General features: G+C 39.3%; 1 protein-coding gene and 1 long non-coding RNA gene across 7 annotated transcripts; both read right to left on the bottom strand.

Moving 5' to 3' along the window:
* Positions 1-7,223: 7,223 nt before the first annotated feature.
* LOC128026030 (uncharacterized) lies at positions 7,224-12,279 on the bottom strand. Of its 6 annotated transcripts, none has more exons than XR_008186318.1 (7): positions 10,540-12,279; positions 9,712-9,811; positions 9,386-9,546; positions 8,588-8,703; positions 8,363-8,473; positions 7,720-7,847; positions 7,224-7,603 (listed from the first exon to the last, which is right to left on the bottom strand). It is a non-coding gene; the product is annotated as an uncharacterized LOC128026030 (long non-coding RNA). The 6 variants fall into 6 exon arrangements; XR_008186320.1 differs by having other exon boundaries at positions 8,363-8,444; positions 10,540-12,277; XR_008186319.1 differs by lacking the exon at positions 9,386-9,546 and having other exon boundaries at positions 8,588-8,738; positions 10,540-12,274.
* A 5,429-nt stretch (positions 12,280-17,708) lies between these two features.
* Positions 17,709-21,330, bottom strand: LOC128026029 (cytochrome c oxidase assembly protein COX16 homolog, mitochondrial). The gene is made up of 4 exons (XM_052612735.1): positions 21,151-21,330; positions 20,693-20,770; positions 20,459-20,527; positions 17,709-18,616 (listed from the first exon to the last, which is right to left on the bottom strand). The coding sequence occupies exons 1-4, from the start codon at positions 21,211-21,213 to the stop codon at positions 18,512-18,514; spliced, it is 315 nt and encodes a 104-aa protein (XP_052468695.1). The 5' UTR covers positions 21,214-21,330; the 3' UTR covers positions 17,709-18,511.
* Positions 21,331-21,561: the final 231 nt, after the last annotated feature.

The raw sequence follows: 21,561 nt of genomic DNA, 5'->3' as shown, positions 1-21,561 counted from the left end.
ACTTGATACAGCGCTGACGCCACGTGACTGTGACGTGTGCCGTCAAAGTACCACGAGAGCGATTCGAGAGTAGCCGGAGAACTCAGCCAGCGCAGCTTCTGAAGAGCGGCTGCACAGATTCTGATGACGACACAACTGATCCACGATTGGCTGGATTCACTGATGACACCGATGACGTGCGTTTCAAGTTTATTGCGAGTCGGCTTCAGTTTCAGAAATTCTCATATGGACTTTTAAAACAGTTCAATACGTTTTTATGTCGTCTTCATCGTATAAATCATATTTATTAAAAATTGTTTTACTGTATTTACTTTATTGTTAATATAAAGTTTGTGTATGTTTATTTTGCATGACTTTCTTTTTTATACAGACCTTTTACAGTAGCCTATTCAGCAGCATAACCTATTCAAATGAGCATTTTTAAGAACTAAAATGTTAATCTTAAAAGCATACAATCTAATGTGGTCATAAATGTATGCTCCTATACAAATTATACATAATACATTATGTTCCTCCATTTGTTTGGTTTCTTCATATTCTTTAGTTTATTTTGCTGTGTTTATAGCCTACTTCACCTGCAAGTGGTTAGCAAACTGCTAACAACTTGCTGTAACTTCAACTTAACAACATTCAAGACCCTTCCAAAACACCACTTATACACACATTAAACGCGATCAAGTAAGCAATCGCCACGTGATCTGCCATGACTGACGTAATTGCAGCAAACTACGGGAGCCACAACGTGTCCGGCTTCATATCTCCGTGTTCAGCTCCTCCCCACCTGCACGCGGCTACTCTCGCCGATCGGTTGCATCCAGCCGCAGCCGATGTCGAACACACCTAATGTCTCGTTCCCGCCTCTCAGGGAACCGAGGTTACGATAGTAACCGGAGACGTTCCCTCTCGAGGCGGTAACTCAACATTACGTCAGCTAAGACGTATATGGGAACTGTATAAAATCCCGCCGTGAGAGCAGTGAAGATAAGCCCTGAACGGAGTCAATCACCCTCACACAAGCAGTACAGTTCTAGCCAATGGCCGTGTCGCTAAGAGTGCTTGCATCTGATAGGCGGAACTAGGCCAATGAGACATCTGCTCCGACCCTAACAAAATATGCATAACTTCAAGCAATATATCGAAATCTGCACTAACCAGGGCAGACACAAAGCAATAAGCACTCAAGCATGATAGTTAAACAGAGTCGACGGCGTTTGCGGTGACTGCTGCATAAACCATTTAAACCATAACACAGAGTTAGCAGCCATGGTAACTACTGTATAGCTGGTTATAACAGCTTTAATGAATAAACTTAACTCACCGAAAAACATGTGACGCTACAGAGGGTACATCCAGCTTGTAAAACCTGGCGATTGTGTTCTGGGAAGACCAGCCAGCAGCAAAACATAAATACTGGACAGACATACCTCTAGACCAGGCCCATCAGGAAGCATTTATAATGTCCTCGCAGAATGAGCTCTGATGTTGAGGGGGTAATCCTTCCCCTGGCATTTGATAGCGTCCACGATCCAGTGAGAAAGTCTCTTTAGAAACAGCACGTCCCTTATTACATCCACCAAGCACACGAACAGCTGGTCCGACTGACGAAAGGCGGCCGAGCAATTCATATACATCCGTAAAACCCTAACAGGGTCCCGGCGCTCTGAGTACCAGCGTCGCGCGAGGCTGACGGCTCAACAGATAAGGCGGGCAGGGAAACAAAACGGTGTATTGAGTGACTTCGAAACGAAACCCGGTCTCGGCCGGAGAGTGATCATTACAGTCGCCAGGCCCGAAACCAATGCAATATCGTTCACCAAACACTCACGAAATTCTCCAAGGCACTTCGCTGAGGCGAGAGCAAGAGGCAAGGCAGTCTTCAGGGAAGCTCCTTAACCGCAATCGAAGCTAATGGCTCGAACGGTAATAAGAGATAGAGCCCTCAAAACTAGAGCGAAATCCCACGGCGGCACGGAGGGCGGCCATGAAGTACACAATCGACTTGCTCCCCTGAGAAAACTGAATACCAGAGCGTGCTTACCGATCGTTTACCCGTAACCGGGGAACGAAAGCGGCAATAGCGGTCACATACACCTTCAGCGTGGATGGTTTCAAACTCCCGCTATCCAACTGTGCTGTAGAAAGCGCAAAACATCCGACACGGAACAGGTCCCCGGGTCAATATAAATGTTCTCGCACCATTTTGTGAAAACTCACCACTTCTGCGCGTAGCAGCGAATGTTTGATGATGCTCGCGTCTCAGTAAGTGTGTTTAGCACTCGTCAGTGCAGAGTGTCCCGCTCATTAGGGTCCCCGCAGCGGCCACACATGAAGGTTCCACAGCTCGGGGCTGGGGTGCTATATTGTGCCATTCGCCTGAGACAGCAGGTCCTGCTTGAGGGGGATTCGCCATGGGGGAGCCATCAGTAACTCTCTCAGGTCCGCGAACCAGGGCTGATTCGGCCAGTTCGGGGCCACGAGTATAACTGATGCTTTCTCCTCCCTGATTTTGCACAACACAGGCAGAATCTTCACAGGAGGGAATGTGTAAGCCTGGCTTCCGGCCAGCGCGATGTCAGAGCATCTCCCAGCAGGGGGGGAGTGAGATAGCAAACGTGTTCTCGCTCGTGGCAAACAATCCACTTCCTCCCTCCCAAATCATCAGATCTGATCTTGGGTGAAGCCAACATCTCCTTAAGGAATCCCGTTCCTCAAAAGCATGCTCACTCCACGGTTCAAAGTACCGGGGATGTGCGACGCTCCTATGGAGATTAAGTGTCGGTCCGCCCACAACAGGAAACTCGCTGCCTGTTTGAATAGAGCTCTGGAGCGCACGCCGCCCTGGCGATTTATGTACGAGACCACAGACGTGTTGTCGGTTTGAATCAGTACATGTTTCCGCTCCAATTTCGACCGAAAGGCTTGCAGGGATATTAGGACACCGCTTCCATTATTCCAAACGGTTTTGTGTCACCTTCTCTGTGACTCCGACCACAGGCCCAGACGCACTGCTCCCCGGCCTAGATCGCGTTCGCAGAGAAAAGAACTCCTGGGCTGAACATATCCGGGCTGTTCCACGGTATCAGAGTGCTGACGCAACTGTGAATGACCGTAAGTGCTTGTGGACCGAAGACCACGCCCTCGGCGGAACTCGAGTTACAGCCAAAACTGTAGCGGCCGCAATGCAGCAGACCCAGATGGCACACTGAAGAAGCCGCCGCCATCAGTCCCAGAAGCCTCCGAAATTCCCTCAGTGCAAACGACCTGCCCAGTCAGAAACAGCGCAGAGTCGATGAAATGCTCTAGAGAGAGATGGGCTCGCATCGCCATCGAGTCCAAACATATTCCCAGATATGTTACAGTCCGACTCGTAAAAACACGCTCTTCTGCATATTCACACGCAGTCCCAGCGTATCCAAACGGCGAAGCATTGTTTCCACGTGACTGATAGCACATCTCTTGAGTGGGCTAAAATCAGCCAATCGTCCAGATAATTCAACATGCGCATTCCGCTCGATCTGAGGGGAAATTTCGCTCTATCGCTCTCTCTCGAGCAGACTGAGAACTTCCTGTCGCAGAACAGGACGGTTTTGGGGCAAAGTCAGTGACGGGACCACGCCATTGAAGCGGGGAGGTCTGCGTTTGAATTGGAGAGAATATCCGTCGTGAATTATTCCCAGTATCCACGGTGAAACGCCCGGGATAGCCCTCTTACCGTCCATGAGATGACAAGGCGGACGCGTTACGTCTACAGCCACTGATGGCTTATTTTATTAGGGCCCCGCCCCCGCGAGGCTGGAAGCATTGGCGGGAGGGCGGGCGCGTCGCTAAATGGTGTGACACTCTTGCGCCATCATGAGGCCATTATAATCATGGACTGTGGCTCTGCGCTGTTTGAGACAGGGCGAGTGACACAACGTTGGGTGCAAGAATTTGTATATATGCTTCTTTAGTACAATTTTTTCTCACAAAAACATCATTTAAACACATATAGCAATCGTCACCCATAGTGATGTGGGGGACATGATGCATGTGTCTTTGTGGTGTTGGCACTCTCGCTCCTTCGCGAGGCCATTATAATAATAGGTTGTGGCCCTGCACTGTTCTGAGACAGGGCGAGTGACACAGAGATGAGTGTAAGAGGAAGTAAAGCTCTTTAGTTGATTGTAACATGCTTTTATTGTGGAACTCACACAAACAGCATTCAAACAGACATAGCAATCGTCGCCCGAAGAAACATGGGGGACATGATGCATCTGAACATTGAGGGTGACACCGTGTTCATGTGGTGTTGGCACTCTCGCGAGGCCAGTATAATCATGGGTTGTGGCTCTGCACTGTTCTGAGACAGGGCGAGTGACACAGTGATGAGTGTAAGAGGCAGTAAAGTTCTTTCGCTGATTGTATACCTGTTTTTATTGTGGAACTCACACAAACAGCATTCAAACAGACATAGCAATCGTCGCCCGAAGAAACATGGGGGACATGATGCATTTGAACATTGAGGGTTACACCGTGTTTATGTGGTGTTGGCACTCTCGCGAGGCCAGTAATCATGGGTTGTGGCTCTGCACTGTTCTGAGACAGGGCGAGTGACACAGAGATGAGTGTAAGAGGAAGTAAAGCTCTTTAGTTGATTGTAACATGCTTTTATTGTGGAACTCACACAAACAGCATTCAAACAGACATAGCAATCGTCACCCGAAGAAACATGGGGGACATGATGCATCTGAACATTGAGGGTGACACCGTGTTTATGTGGTGTTGGCACTCTCGCGAGGCCAGTATAATCATGGGTTGTGGCTCTGCACTGATCTGAGACAGGGCGAGTGACACAGAGATGAGTGTAAGAGGCAGTAAAGCTCTTTCGCTGATTGTATACCTGCTTTTATTGTGGAACTCACACAAACAGCATTCAAACAGACATAGCAATCGTCGCCCGAAGGAAATGGGGGACATGATGCATATGAACATGGCGCTTGGGGGCGGGGCCTCCCGCTCACTCACTCTTTCACCGTCAGGGAGACGGCTCGTATGGCGCGCTGGCTCTCTCGCGGCGCGGGGTTCTCAACTGACCCTAACGTTACCTTCCAGGTTCTCACCACTGCTGGTTTCGGCAGAAACGAGCGTCCGGTTCAGAGCGGGGTGCCACTGCGGGTGATTTTAGCTGGTTTCAGAGCCTGGCCCGGTGCATAAGAATCTCGCAGAAGAAGACTGGGGTGAGCGACGGGGTATCACATGGCTCATACTTTGGCGCGCTTTCTGCGTCTCTGAGAATAGCTCCATGACGTCACCAAAGAGGCCGGAGGGAGCAACTGGAACGTTTAGGAGCGGCCTACGGTCCGCGTCTTTCAGGACAGCTAGGGAAGCCATAGGTGCCTGTAAAGATGACCATGAGCTCCGTGAAACAGCTGAGCAGAGCGCTTAATAGCAATCAGCGCGAGATCAGTTGCCGCGATCCTGATGACGTCAGCGCTACTGTGCCGCCGTTTGCCTGAAACACCTTGAGTATTGCCCTGGTAAAGAGCAGAAGCTCTATCACGTGCGTGATATGGCCTTCGTAGCAGAGTGGGTGCGCGCCGATTGGGGTGCAGCCCACGATTTCACCACGAGCTCTTGCATGCCTAAATGCCATCTGGTAGCAGCTCGACTGGAGGAGCCACGAGTCTAGTTACCCATCACAGGCTCGTCATGCGTTGCAAGCGAGACTCAGCTCCGAGACGACCTTTCCGAAGACCCTGACGAGCTTCTCCTGGAGGTCTCAGGGCCCTCTTGGTCGGGGCGGTCCCACTGAGAGGCCCAAACCTTTTTCGACGTCGAAGCGACATGGAGTCGTTTTCCTCGCCAGCTCCGAAGAGGACGAAGTTCGCGTTTTGAAGCTATAGTCCACCACGCCGACGTCAAACTCGTCTTCGGGCGGGGGAGGGCCCACCAGCGGCTCGCTGGCGGCAGTGGGCCTCATTCCCGCCGTCTTCCGAGCCACTCTGGCTCTGAGGGCGCGCACTGGCAGCTCGGTACAGTGGGCGCAAGTGTTGTCCGTGTGAGAATCCCAGGCAGGTCACACAGAACTGTTGAAGGTCCGAATCTAGCATTAGCAGCCATCGGATGCGGAGAGGAAAAACAGGGTGAGTAGTCCTCTATTGCAACTTCCACGATGACTTAGATAAGACTTCTAGCGTGAAGAAAGAGATTCTGACGTAATTTTCGCGCCCATGCATTTTATACTGCACGCTTACCCGCCAGTATTTGCATGCTTCGCGTCAATTGGCCAGCTGTCCCCAGCTGGCGTTAGCCAATAAGATTTCAGTGAAAGTGGAGAAGGGAAGAGTTCCCATATACGTCTTAGCTGACGTAATGTTGAGTTACCGCCTCGAGAGGGAACCTACATATATGTATTCTCCACATCATGAACAACAAACTGAGCTGAGTCACATTTATATCTGACAGTTTTCACAGTCCTCAGTTTTCTATTCTATTCATCATGGCTATTATACCTTTAGACAGGACATTGTGAGGCCATCTGATGAAACATGGAAAAATTATAAAGAAATGTTTTAATAATGAAAATAATAGATTATTTCTTTGATTTTTGAAGTAAATGGCAAGAAATATAATGGATGAACCTGCAACAACTTGCCTTTATCTATTCCCCACTGTAAAGCAGTAATCAAGGACAATGTATACACATTGTGATACTTCACTATTACACAAGGACAAATTCATGCAGTGCTAAGAATATTAATTTATATATATATATATATATATATATATATATTAGCATTATATATAACTAATTAGCCGAAATCAGTGTAAAAATGTCCTCCTCACCCCCGTATCTTGCTCCTCATGTGCTGGACATCAGTAATGTGCGTGCTCTTGGTTTTAATGCAGTACAAGATCCACGTTGATCATTCCTGCTACATTCTCAGTTATCCGTCAAGTGCTTGTAACAATAAAGCCCATGGCACCATCTTGTAATGCAGAATAATTAATCTTGTAACTCCCTGTATTTCACAAAAAAATGTGCATATTTGTTACTAAAATATAAAAAAATACTTTCTGGTGTACTGATGTCCCAGATGTTATTAATCCGATCAAAAATGTTTATGTCTTAAATAAAAAAATAATCCCAATAATTAATATGTCGTTTTTCCAAGTCTAAAATAAACACATATGAGCCTACCTAGTAAAATGATGTATTTACCAAGAATCTTCAGAACACAATATTCACCATTTTCATTTTATTGAAGCATAGACTATAAAGTTGATAAAGTAGCATCAAGACAAATAAGATTCAATGAAAATAATTATCATCAAAGATACATTAACCTCATATATAAATCAGTTCACACAGATGAGTGATGAAATGTCCTTAAAAGTCACACAGTCCCATCCAGTCAACTGTGATACAGATCATGTGATACATATAAGACATGTGATACTGTTCCAGAAAATAATGATTCCCATCATCACATCTAAACTGGTTTCATCTCCCCATCGTGATCTTCTTCTCTCGTGTCTGGAAACAGTTTGTGGTTGATATCCAGCACTGATGTGGTGTAGCTTGTTCTCAGCCAGAGGATCTCTCAGTCCTAACATCCCAGACCTGAAGTGAAACACACAATCCAGATCAAGTTGTTTAATGGACAGAGAGCGCAGCTTATGTTCTGTGTGATTTTAGCAGTGTGAGCAACTATGACCCTTGTAGTACTGTACACTTACCATTCTTCAAGCTGTTTTAAGACCTTTTGAGAAGCTTTTTCTCTGAAGACAATTTACCACATCCTCTTCTTTCTCTCCTTTCAAGAGCATCACTTGGTCAAAACCCCTCGTTTGGCTGAAGAGATCATCTGTACCAATAAAAATACTGCAATAATAATGTCATTCTGCAAGAATTAAGAAAAAGTTACAGAGGCAAAGATCTTGCTCATTAGACTGCATTAGCATGTGTAGTTCTCAGAGACTCTAGAATTCATCTATTGTTGCAGTAAATGTGTTTTTTTTTCCTCTAGAATCTTTCTCCAAAGTTCCTGACTTCTCTCACAAATGTGTTTTAGTCTGTGCAGTGCAAGGCCTGGCTTCGAACCAATCAACTATCAATTCACAATTTATAACATAACATTTACAAAACAATGAAATAATGTCAATTGGTGTTTATATCAACTAAACCAATTTCGTGATACTTGTCTACTTTTAAAACAGGTGGTGTGTTTTTAAAAACATAATATTAAAAATGTCCAGTCACACTTTGCTAACATGCTGTAATTGTAATAGTATAAAACGAAATCAAGGCTGACATGACCAATTCTGTGAGAGATCATCATAAAATGTTGTATAACACATCATTGCTTCAACACACACATACCAGAGGACTTCTGTTTGTTTGAGCTCAAGATGGCCATCTTCATTCCTCATCCTGAGCAAATCATTTCCTTGGTTTTCTTTCTCTTGTCAAACAAGAAAATCTCTACTTACTCTGTGTGCAATTAATGTTGCTCATTAAACATAATTAAGTTAATTTAAAGTAAGATTCAGACCAGAGCATTTGATGAGTAAATGTTGATTAAAAAAATATTCTAAACAAATGTACCTGGGAAGAGCTGATCATGGCAAGATTCGCTGAGACTCAGTAATAGCTCTTTTAGTTTTTAGGAAGGTTTGTGAGGGTTGGCTCTTCAAATAGCTGTTGAGCTCGATATTTTAGACCTGAAAAAGAAGAACAGCATTATCTGGAAAAAATCCTGTAAGACAGAAGGAAGGAAATATTATTAATTACGTGCAACTTGTACATTACACCTCTGTAAAGATGCTGTATAATTAAATGTTAAATGCATCCATTATTGAAAGCAAGTAATTAATAACAAGCTATAGTCATATGAATTCTTTTGATAGTGTCAGATGAGACCGTCCTGGGGCTTGTATAATATCATACAAGTGTTAAACTGGATTATTAAGACTGTGATGTGCGACTGTGTTTAGGGATCATTTTTAAGACTTTGACCCTGTCCAGATACCCACACTTGCAGTCTTGGCCACTTGAGAGTGTGTGTACGTGACAGTGTGTGAACGAGACTGTCCCCGGTCTTAATAATGCCAAAGCACAGCGTCCTTAACACACACTAAACCTCTCCAATACTGCTCCGGAGCGCTATACAAAGCTTAGTGTATCCCATCATGCATCATGTTTTGGAATAAATCGTCAGACTTTTTGCCGAGGTCTCACAAAAGGTCATGGAAAGCTGTCCAATGTACAGTATGTGAAATATTGATAATTAGATATTAAAAATCTCTTTAAACACATAAGTGTCCCATAAGGCAGTGGCTCCCAATCCTGGTCCTGGAGAACCCCAACACTGCACATTTGAGATGTCTCCCTGATCAAACACACCTGATTCAACTCATCAGCTCATCAGTGAAGACTCCAAGGCAGATAAGAGAGACGCCAAAACCGTGCAGTGCTGGGGTTCTCCAGGATCAGGATTGGGAAACACAGTCATCAGGTCATGAAAAGTTCGACACACACTCGTGGTCATCATGCTCACTCGAACACTAGGCAAAATACAGGAAAGACGTCAAATAAGTAATCAAGTGGTCAAGTGAAAAGATGGCAAGTGTGGGTATTTGGACAGTGCAACAGTTTAAGAAACAACAAATGCTGTACAAATTATAACAGCAGGAATTTTTGATAAAAGAGACAAACTATCACAGACTTACTGCTGCAAATATCTGCCTCCGCAGCTTTCTGTCTTCTCCATTTCTGAAGGAATCCCTCTCCAGAAACACCACTGGGCTGACTGCCTTTACGTCTTTTCAGCTAAAAATAAAAATAATAAAAAAGGGGAGAGAAAATAAAATTGAATTATATACAGAATGTTAATAATGATCTGTGAGCAAAATATTTAGATATAATAAATATATATATATATATATATATATATATATATATATAAACTGATATGAATGAACTGCAAGATGGAAAAATACATGTTTTATTATTTATTTTTAATTTGATTTTTTTTTTTTTTTTGGGTTCACATTAAAAGGTATTAAAAGCATGGTACAGAACACATGATTACTGTGATTTCTGTCATATAAAAGCACATAAAAACACTAACATTACAGTGATACAAACATAGCTGGTTTGGTGATTATTGTATTGTTGTATTGATTATTAATATATCATAGTAAAACTACAGTTACAGTTACTAATGTCCCATTTACTGTGTTTTAACTTCACATTTCATTTATTACTATTGTGTCGTGATTACCATGATTTTACTACAAATAAAACTTACATCATTGATCCTGAAATTAATAATAATATAAAACGGATCGAAGGTCTATGGCACGTCACGTGACAGATAGAGTTTAATCACACTAATTAGCAGCTGTGTTCATTTATTTAAACGCAATGAAACTCAAAGACAGCCGCGGATGACCGATATAATACAGCGATTAAACATATGGCACTAATCTGATTAATAAAGAAGACAGAATACATTTTATAAAAGGCATTAAAAGAGCGTATATACGACTACTCACCCAAACTGTGGAAATGATAGCAAGTATCGCGCGATGTGTGCTGAATGAGACTTCTTGAACGTGATTTCATAGCGATAAACATCTCATGTCCTCGTGTCGAATTCTGACGCCAAAAGTTTCCCACTGAAAGCAATGAAGGTCGTAGTGCTTCGATAGTCGACGCCGAGAGGCACATTTGGCGTCATAAAAGTGACGCTAGGGGCGCTTGACCATGCTTCGGTTTTTGACGCCTTTGGAGTGAGAATGGGTTGCAGGTGGTTGTCCTGCAACTTCAGTAAACAAGCTACAGGTAGCCCAAAATGCAGTGGCTAGAGTCCTTACCAGGTCAAGATACAAATTATTATTACTTACAAACTCTAGAATAGCCTTCCTGATAATGTTTGTGGTTCAGATGTACTCTCTCTGTTTAAATCTAGATTAAAAACACAAGCATTCGAATAATGCATTTCATAATTTGTGACTGCAGTTGTATCTGATCAAATGCACATTATTATTCTTTAAGCTTGGGTTAAACAAATTAATTTTACTTTGTTGGAACAGCAGCTATGCTAATTATGTCTCTATTTGTTTCTCTGTTTTGCCACGGGTAACTAGGATTTACACAAGCTTCAGTCTGGATCCAGAACACCTGAGAAGAGATGATGCCAACCCTGAAACAACATACAGAACTAACAAATATTGCTACTTACTATGCAATCACATTATAATTGCTGTTAATAGTGTTCATTGTCTGGTTGATTATCTCTTGTATTAATTTTTCAGAAAATTCCTGTCATATGCACATAAACTGACAGACACCACTTATACTAAATATTGTAGAAACATAATTTTCTGTAAAGTTGCTTTGCAGTGATTTGTATCGTAAAAAGTTCTATAAAAATAAACTTGAATTAAATACACACACACTATGTTTGACATACAATAGTCCTACATACCATATGTAAGAAAGTTCAAACGCCACATATAGGTATGTTTATGGAAGTGATTGAAAGAGAGCACTATATTGATATTCCCCCACCTACAATTCCTGTCGGCATGAGACTCGAACTCACAACCCTTCGATTGCGAGTCTGACTCTCTAAACCATAAGGCCACGACTTCCCACATATTCGTCAAACATTCGGGCTAGGGTTTATTTTAAACCCCAAACCCTAATTATTAAATATCACACCTAACTTCTGAATCATCTGTGAAATATATACAGACTTTCGTCAAAGTTGGTATTAATGTCAGAAATAATTTTGAGAAACATTTATGTTTTTATAAATATTGTAAAATATCACAAGGAGTATGCAAACATGTAGAAGCCGATCAATAGCAGTTCAGAAATCCCAAGTCTCCCGGAAGTTCCGGGAGTCTCCCGCATATTGAAAGCGGCTCCCTGAGACCCGCAAATCTCCCGGAATCTAGACCGAGCGAGCAAAAGCGCGAATGCAGTGTTTCAAACCGTGTAGCGCACGCACGGCAGAGAGGGAGAGGGAGCGAGATACCTTGCGTGTTTGTGCTAATGTGCGTGTGTGCGAAGCGCATGTCAGACAGAGAGCATCCTGATTGGCCTGTTTCTGCAAATCAACCAATCAATTGTCAGTGTGGGCGGGCTTTTATCTCTTCTCCCGTACAAAATTAATCAGTTATGTCTATCTAGAAACAATGAACTTTTGCTGTTCCAAAACTGTCTTATAAAGGTTGAGAATGCCCAGGCTAAAAAAAACTGTATAAACATTTAATAACACTTCAGATATGATGAGTCCCTTTTATTTGTTTTTTTTATTTTATTTATTTTGTTTTAGCTTATTCTTATTGTTTTTTTTTTTCAATCTAATTTGTTCTCCCTTGTCATGTGAACAGTATAGAAAATGTCTTCTCAGATGATTTGCTGGAGGTGTGACTCTTAGTTTATGATACAATAAGATTTATATTGTACATTTTTAGGATGTAATATTTTTTTTCTTCTTTTTTGTCAGATGTTTTTCATTGTTTATTGTGATAAGAAAGAAAAAAAATAAAAATAAAGTCTATCTAGAAACAGGAGCACCATGGCAGAGGGAAAGTGACAAACACACAAAAAAAGTATAAGACACATTTTACGGCAGACTACACGAAAGTGTACCCCTGTCTTATAGATGTAAAACATAATGAGTCTTGCTCAAGCATTGCCCATGGCAGGTTAAATGATTGCAAAAGGCATGTTGAGGTGAGTGGACAAGTTTCATTTCATCTGCATATTATTCAGGCTAGTTGCCAAGGCTACATGAAAACAACAAACTCTTTAGACCTGTTTAAAGTTGCAATGGAAAATAAATAAAAGCAGTTTACATAAATTGTATAAGCAGATTATATAAATAGTAAAAGTTATTTACATATTTAAACATAATTAACGAATAATTATAGAGGCCTATAGCTTATAGAAATAATATTTTATGCTATATCTTTTAGGGACCACAACATGTTAGGGAGGCTAAGTGCAGGGAAGTTCTCCCATTAAGATAGGCAAAGTCTCACTGATAAGGTGACTACATTTGAGATGTATTTCCTTCCTTTTTTTGTGGGGGGGGGGGGGGTGACTTTTCGCAGGTTGGGATGTCTGGCAGTTCAACATGCAATAATAGGATTACGTCGATATCCATCTCAAGCCATCCTATGTGCATATAACTTTTTCTTCTTTCAGACAAACATAATCTGATTTATATTCAAACATGTCCTGGCTTTTCCAAGGTTTATAATGGCAGTGAATGGGTGTTATTTTTTTTAAGTCCAATAAAGTGTATCTATCCATCATTAAAAAGTGTCCCACACAGCTCCAGGAGTTTAATAAAGGTCTCCTGAAATCAAATCTATGTTTTTGTAAGAAAAAAAATATTCATACTTAAAACTTTACAGACAGTAGACTCTAGTAGCTTCCACTGTAATATGTCTCTTTTAACTTTTAAAATATTTAAAATGTGTTTGTATTAAGTGCTATTTTATAAGAATCTTGTAACCTTGTAATTTTGTAATCTAATCTTTAATCACAATTAGTATGCAAACATGAAGATGATCAATAGCAGTTCAACGTGCAATAATAGAATTACGTTGATATAGCACATCTAAGATGCATCTTAACCTTAAAGGGATAGTTCATCCAAAAATGAAAACTACCCCATAATTGGCTCCGTGGTTCATATGGGTTGTCTACAAACTGGAAGGTTGGTGATTCAATCCCCGGCTCCTTGAGCAAGACACCTAACCCCAGCTGCTCCCGACGAGCTAGATGGCGCCTTGCATGCACTCAAAAAAATTACTCTTTGAACGAACATAAAAAAAATCATGGAAAGGATTTCCACATGATTAATTTGCTTTATTTCAGCATTATGCAATTCTGTTACTCCAATTTAATGTACTTACGTTGGGTAAACTTAATTTATTAAGGTTGATTCAACTTATTTACTATGGTTGGGCAAAGCTTAATTTATTAGTGTCAGCCCAACTAATTTGCAATATTTTGGACAATGTTTTTAATAATTAAGTTCATATTACAAAATAAGTTTAAGTAGACTTAACAAACCTTAATAGAGTCAACAAACAACAAATGAGTTAATTGTACCTGAAAATGTTGAATAACAATGACATAAAATTTGAATAATGCCATTTTAGAAATGCTACCCCCTTGCATTAGGATCATGAGCAGTTGATTAATATTATTCTTCATTCAAGACCTTTATATAATTACAGCTTATCAATCATATCACAAACATATTTGAAACACAAAGCAACATTTCAAACTGTTTGTTTCTTAGTTTGTTTTGTTCTAAAACTTATTAGAACAACTTAATTGCTATAAATTGAATTACTCATCTACCTATCTAATGGTGCTACACTTCTCCAAGAGGGTGACAGAATAACAATTACCCATAATACACTGCAGAAATCCTCAGCCAATGAGATGCAACTCTGTGTTGGTTTCATTAATCTGTTATTTTTACGCAATAATGTTATGTTGGCTGAACAAATTATTTTTAAGTAAAGCTGACAGTACACACTTTTTTGTTGAACGAACTAGATGAAATCAAGTTCACATTGTTAAATAATTTTTTTTAAGTAATCATAACATAAACGGATTAAGTAAAATTGGCAAAGGTGAAAGTACATTTTTTTGAGTGTGGCTGACACCACCGCTGTTGGTGTATGAATGCGTGAGTGAATGGGTGAATGTGAGGCAACTTGTAAAGCGCTTTGAATGGCCATGGGTCTGTTGAAAGCGCTATATAAATGCAGTCCATTCACCATAATTTACTCACCCTCTATATATATACTTTCGGAAGTTTCTTATGCCAACCAAGGCTGCATTTATTTATTTATTTATTTTTAATTATTTAAAAATGTAATTTTTTCCTCTGATGGCAAAGCTGAACTTTAAGCAGCCATTACTCTCACACTATCCTTCAGAAATAATTTTTATATGCTGATTTACTGCCCAAGAAACATTTATTATAATTTTCAGCGTTGTAATCAGTTTTGCTGCTTAATATTTTTGTGGAAACTGTGATGCAGTTTTTCTGAATTCTTTGATAAACAGAAAGTTCCAAAGAACAGCATCACAATACAAATCTTTTGTAAGAATATAAAATTCTTTCCTGTCACTTTTAATCAATTTAATGCATTCTTGGTGAATAAAAATATCAATTTCTTACTGATTAAAATCTTACTTACCCCAAACATACATAGGCTTTAGGGAATGTTAACTGAATGCACAGTGGAATGGAAAAACGTGTTCTTTGTGAACACCCCCTTAGTGGTGTTTACTATCCAACTCACACTAGCAAACACAAAACATTAAAACCACTCCGAACATCTTAGCAACCACATAGAAACATCCTAGTGTTGTTGTGGTGAGTTTTTCAAGCAAAAACACTCATATTTGAATCAGAAAATGTAAAAAACTAGTGAATATCATTATAATAGCAAAATGACATGAAATAAGGTTACAGAATATTCCCTCAGAACTTAGGAAAGAGAGGAATCTGTGGAGCAGGAATTTACACTGTACATGTGTGTGAAGCTTGACAATGCTAAAGCTAGATTTCTAAAACACTGTTCATGATTTACTCTGCAAAACTAATCTTAGAAGCGCACACACACATACACATAAGGCCACAAGGCAACATCATACATTTAAACATTTGCAGGCCCATTTTGTTCCTCTGCAGCAGTGAAATTTGAATTAATTAATGATTAAAGATGTTTCCTAAAATCAGCAAGGCTCTCTCTCTCTCTATATATATATATACTATATAAATGTATATAAGTCAAAAAAATAAAGAAATATACAATTAAGTGAGAATGAAAGCTAACCACATGTTGAATAAGCACACTCTCAGAAAAAAAGCTGTCACTGGGGTGGTACCTTTTCAAAATGTACACTTTTGTACCTTTTAGGTACTAATATGTATCTTCATGGTAACAATATGGACTTTTAAATTACAAAGTTGTGCCTTTTGAAAAGGTGCCGGCCCAGTGACCACTTTTGTACCTTTTTTTCTGAGTGTGTACCTTATTTGCAGACCAAATTACAGCAAATAATTAGTTACTGTGCTAAATACAGAACAGAGGTCTCATTTTAGAATTTTTTTAATTAATATCACATAAATGAATAGACTAATTAATGATAGGGTAATGACAAGTTAGTGATAAATTAATACTAAATTAAACATTTTCAACAAGTATCACATTACTATCCCTTAGAGTATTCACTGTTATTAAAGTATTTCTTTACTACAGCAACACTTGTCATAATTAGTCTGTTTTTTGTGCTCCTCACCTGATCAGCTAAAACATCTCAAAAGTTTATTGAAACATGCTACAGCCTTTCCCTGTCAACACTATTTTTTCTTGAACAGGACACATGAGTGGCTTTAATGCCCCCTGAAGATATCTGGACTCCTGAAGTCAGATTTGTTGACATGTTCCCTTCGGCCCATGAGGATCATTCCCTCTTGAGCAATTAAAGTGACGGAGCACATGATATGACAGTTCTGGAATTTCCAGCAGGAGAGTGACGGGGGGAAAGAGGGAAAGTCAGCAGGGGCTTGTTAAAATGTGCCTGAGAACAAAGCTTCACATTACACAGATGAGTCAGTGCTGGCGTTAACATTAGCCTGAGAGCAGCAGCCCGTGCCCGGATCCTGTCGGAAATACACGTGCACTCCAGGACTGAATCAAGACCGTGCTGCTTCACAGTTGGATGCCATGTATACCAAAGATGCAACCTTTTAAAAATCACCTTAGGTGTAGCATTGATCAAAGCAGCAGGAGGCGATATTCTACCCAGATATTAGCACTTGCTGTGTAGCATCTCACCGATGCATTTATTGATGATGATGATGATGATGATGTGCAGGTTGCACTGTACAATAGATAACGAGGAAACAATGAAAATCACAAAATGAGCACAGACACAGTCAACCAAAAAATGTTGGGTCTAAAGGTAGGATTGCACAATAAATTATAATATAAATCTAAAACACGGCTCAAAGATAAGAATGGCTGGCTGGCCTGGAGCCAGAGAGAGAGATTTTTGGGTCAGCTGAGAAAACAGGGGTTGACACTCACTGGTCCTTTCAGGCTAGTTGTGCAATGCCACCGAAAATCTGGCATTCATTGATCTTGTACATCCATTTATATGCCTTGCAGACTTAAACATTTGGTTTTCTGAGATGTATTCTACATATTGATTTGATCATGATTTGTCACCAAGATATTGTCAAAAATGACTTTATAGTCTTACTGAAAACATCAGTAAAAATGTGTTGTAAACTACATAAAGTTGTTAAACATCCAACTTAATGCTTTTTTTTTTTATAAAACATAATTTTGTAAAATATACATCACAAAATATAAAAAGTACTGGAAAAATTATTCACATTTTTGATTATTCTAACATGGGAAGCCCATGTTATTGAATCCTGTAAAATATCTCTCAAATTCTAAAGCTACAATAGATATGACTATTAGCATATATACTGTTAAAATTGAAAGAGTTATTTCCATACCACCTGTGGCACCAAACTGAACTGTTAAAATAAGCACGTTTCCAAACCTGTTTTCTCGCAAATTAATGCGAAAGGAAATTAGGTAAATGGGCCACGGCTGAGGCATGGAAATAGATTCATTCATTCAAATACATGGGGATACACATTTACAACAGACTTTAATGGACTAAAGACAGAGCAGCAATGCACAAGGTGGCCCATTTACATGTTCACGCTTTTCTGATGCTGGTTAATGGTGCACATGGCTTGCAAGTTATTGTTTTAAAGTCTTTTTACAAAAATGAAGACATAACTACATTATGGTTTTAAATTACAACTGTCCTGTAAAATAATTAAATGAATATTTGATCATTAAAGGTATAATATTTTTTTCTTTTCTTTTATTTTTTACAAGGTACAATACTAACATTTATGTCTTAAATTCTTAAATGTCAAATGTTAAAATCTTCAAGCTTTTATTTTGGCAGATACCACGAGTGAAATGATGTAAAGTTCTATCCACAGAAATGTTAGAAATTGTGTGAATGTGTAAAAGTGAACCTAGCACCCACTCAGCTCCACATTAAGCTCACCGAACATACAGAGATGGAGTTTGTGAAGCAGCATTTAGTGTGAATTGAGGCGCTGAAAACACTCTTCATTGCACAAGAGACTATATACTTGAATACATTTTAGCCTTTGATTTTATAATCACAGTAAGTTATTGTGTGAGTGCTGTATGAAGGCAAACTGACATGGTGACACAGACAAAATAAGGTTTGTAACCTTACTGATTCTATAAAAAAGTGGGAGCATCAAAGACACTGGAGAGAGAGATCATCTAGATATAATAAAATAAGATGTGCTAATTTATTATATGGTGACAAGCCAACCATACACTGCACTGTTTTTATGAGAGTCTTACATCTTTTGGACCAGCGGTGGGAGTTTAAGGTTTTCGAGTTCTATGTGCCTTTATTGAGTTGAGCTTGCTGCTGCTCCTTTGAATCCTCCCAGGGACGTGGGCCACGAATGTTCTTCCATCCATCCAAATCCAAATCCTTCAATTTCTATAGAAACAAAAGAGATTACATTATATTCAATTAGTATTTTTTTCAAAGCCACCAATCAAATGCACAATCAAACACATCCAGCAATGTAATGGCAAATGCCAGTTCTCAAAAAGCTGCATAGATATTTACAGAAAATGCATTGAATGACTAATCAAGTTGTTGCTAATTTAATAAATGGCCTGAATGCTAAGGCATGTTCAATAATGTTGTTGAAAAAAATTGTCAGAAAATCTGCATTTATTTGATTATAAATACAGTAAAAATGGTTAAGTTGTGAATATATTTCTAAAATTAATTTATTCCTTTGATGGCAAAGCTGAATTTTCAGCATCATTACTCCAGTTTTCAGTGTCACATTATCTTCAGATATCATTCTAATATGCTGTTTTGATGCTCAAAAAACATTTCTTATTATTATGAACTTTGAAAACAGTTATGCTGTTCAACATTTGTGTGGAAACCATGATTGCTTTTTTTTTTTTGATTCTTTGATGACTACAAGTTCAAAAGAGCAGCATTTATTTGAAATATAAATATTTTGTAATGTTATAAATGTCTTTGCTGTTGATCAACTAACTAACAGTAGTGTACTTAGTTACCAAAAATGAGTCAGCTAGAGCAGGCCGTTTATTTGTTTTATGATTCATGTTGGAGTCAATGTAAGATCTAAAATAAAACAATTAGGATGAAGCATGAGTTAAAGTGGCCCTATCATGGGCAATGAATGGTTCATATTTTGGTTTTGGGAGTCCCCAACAACAGATTGACATACATGCAAGGTCATAAAACAATTTCATTGTCTTACAATATGTTTTTTTTTTCTTATTTGCTCAATGACTCCCAAATTATTCATTTAACGATTCATTTTTCCAAACCTTTCCTTTGCGTGGTGCTTATCTGCGGCAATTGGTCCAATCAGTCTCATTTCCATTTCATCATGATGCTTTGTGTACAGCATTATGGGGGAAACAGCTATTTTTTACATTTGCAAAAAGAACAGCACGTGATGTGCTAATGTTTTATGTTGACGTCCACATGCAACGGCTTGGGATTCGTTTTAAAAATGACTTGTTTCAATGATACAGAGTCGACTCTTTTATTTAAGAAACAATAACTTTATACAAGGTGCACCTCAAGATGTAAAACTTTGCAGTGTGTTTTCATTCACACAGAGCTTTGTTACCCTCTGCATGAAAGGTAATTTTCAAAAATCCATAATGGGGCACTTTAATATTTATCATCTAATGAACAGCTGTAAAGTGGTTTCTTGACTAATTTTCCCCGGTTCCACTTGAGGACACTTGTCTACTACTTTCTGCTCTACTACTTTCTGCTCTACTACTAAAGCAGAAGGTCAGATTTAATGGCATTGTAACTTCTTATAATGGCAGTATGGCTAAAAATAAAGTTTTTAAAGTCAAAGAGAATCACCATTGCAGTATAATGACGGTTTTTGCCGTGCTGTTAAGACTAAACGGTTAACGTAACTAGACACTTTCCATCCGAAATAACTTCCAGCACGTTAATTACAGGGTCAGTCTCCCTGGAGAAACCTAGTGACACGTGTCCTGCTCAACAAACTGTATAACAAAATTGCGATTATAGTTCCTGAGTCACCCTGTGTCAGGAACAAAACTGCACTGACTGCATTTAACAAGCCAGATGCTTAACAATTAGGCTACCACAACCTCACTAGCGAGTATATGTAACTTCCAATCCACAGCAAAACAGCAGATGGCTCTATAAAACATAGCACTATAAAATATTAGTACACACACACACACACACACACACACACATACAGATTCTTCATCTATTCATCACTCATTCTCTCATCACCTCATACTCTTCGTGAAGGATGGCTGACTGTTTTTTATTGTTCACCCGTGCTTCAAGTGCAGGGTCCAGCTAAAACAAACAAAGAAAAATTAATTAAAAAAGAAATTAACTATGATAATGTTTTATTGTACAGCATAAATGGGTTCTGGCTGAAGTTCTGACAAGTTCTAACACTTGGCATGTACATGAAAAGATTACATGATGATATATTTTAGTCTATTAAGATTTACATACCTTCTTTTTGATCTTCTGTGCATCATATCTAATCTGAGTGAATTCTCTCAATCCAAACGACCCTCCCACAACCAGCAGCTTCAAACAAACATTACACGAGCAGAAATATGAGCACTAGGCTGTCTCATTATGAGCTGGCTAAATTATTGATTTTACAAAAGCACAAAGGTGACAACAGTGTTTAACATAAAAAAGGCAACTTGTTAAATATATTGCACATCGAAAAATTGTGATATCATTAATATCAACAATAATAATAATAAAAAACAAACAATGCGTGTCAAAATCTGGAACCTAGAACTGAATTATCTGAAAATATATATTTTGTCACTCCATCCTATATTTGTATATATTTTTTGTATATAATTTAATTATTATCAAGGCGTGATTACCTATAAACACTTGACGATAATGAATGACTGCTCATCATCAATACAAACAAATTTTAAATCGCTCACCAGCATCGGGATCCCATATTTCACTGTCCTGTTCTTTTGGAGTTTACGAACTTGACTCCACATGTTTAGATCAAGTATGTCATTCTACAATTTCACATTATCCAGAATAAAGCCAGTAGGACATCATTCAACATGGCTCACAGGACGCCGCCATGTGTAAACCCGATGGTACAGCATCATATTGCGTCCGTGTAGAACTAAGAAATAAGTCACTGGTTCCACTTTAAAAATGAGGGATATATATTAAATTACTGTGTGTGAGAATTACAACTGAAAGCAAATTTTCTCTTAACTTTATATTAGAAATTATAGTATGAAAATTAATCTTTGTCATAGAAATCAAATTTCTAAATACATTTATCAAGGAGCTTCAAACCTAAAAACATAATAAAACTCAAGAAATCAAAACAA

This window comes from Carassius gibelio, chromosome A13 (assembly GCF_023724105.1).
Source record: "Carassius gibelio isolate Cgi1373 ecotype wild population from Czech Republic chromosome A13, carGib1.2-hapl.c, whole genome shotgun sequence".
NCBI lineage: Eukaryota > Metazoa > Chordata > Actinopteri > Cypriniformes > Cyprinidae > Carassius > Carassius gibelio.
The sequence above is the reverse complement of the archived record's forward strand: the minus strand, read 5'-3'. Positions and strand labels throughout refer to the sequence as shown.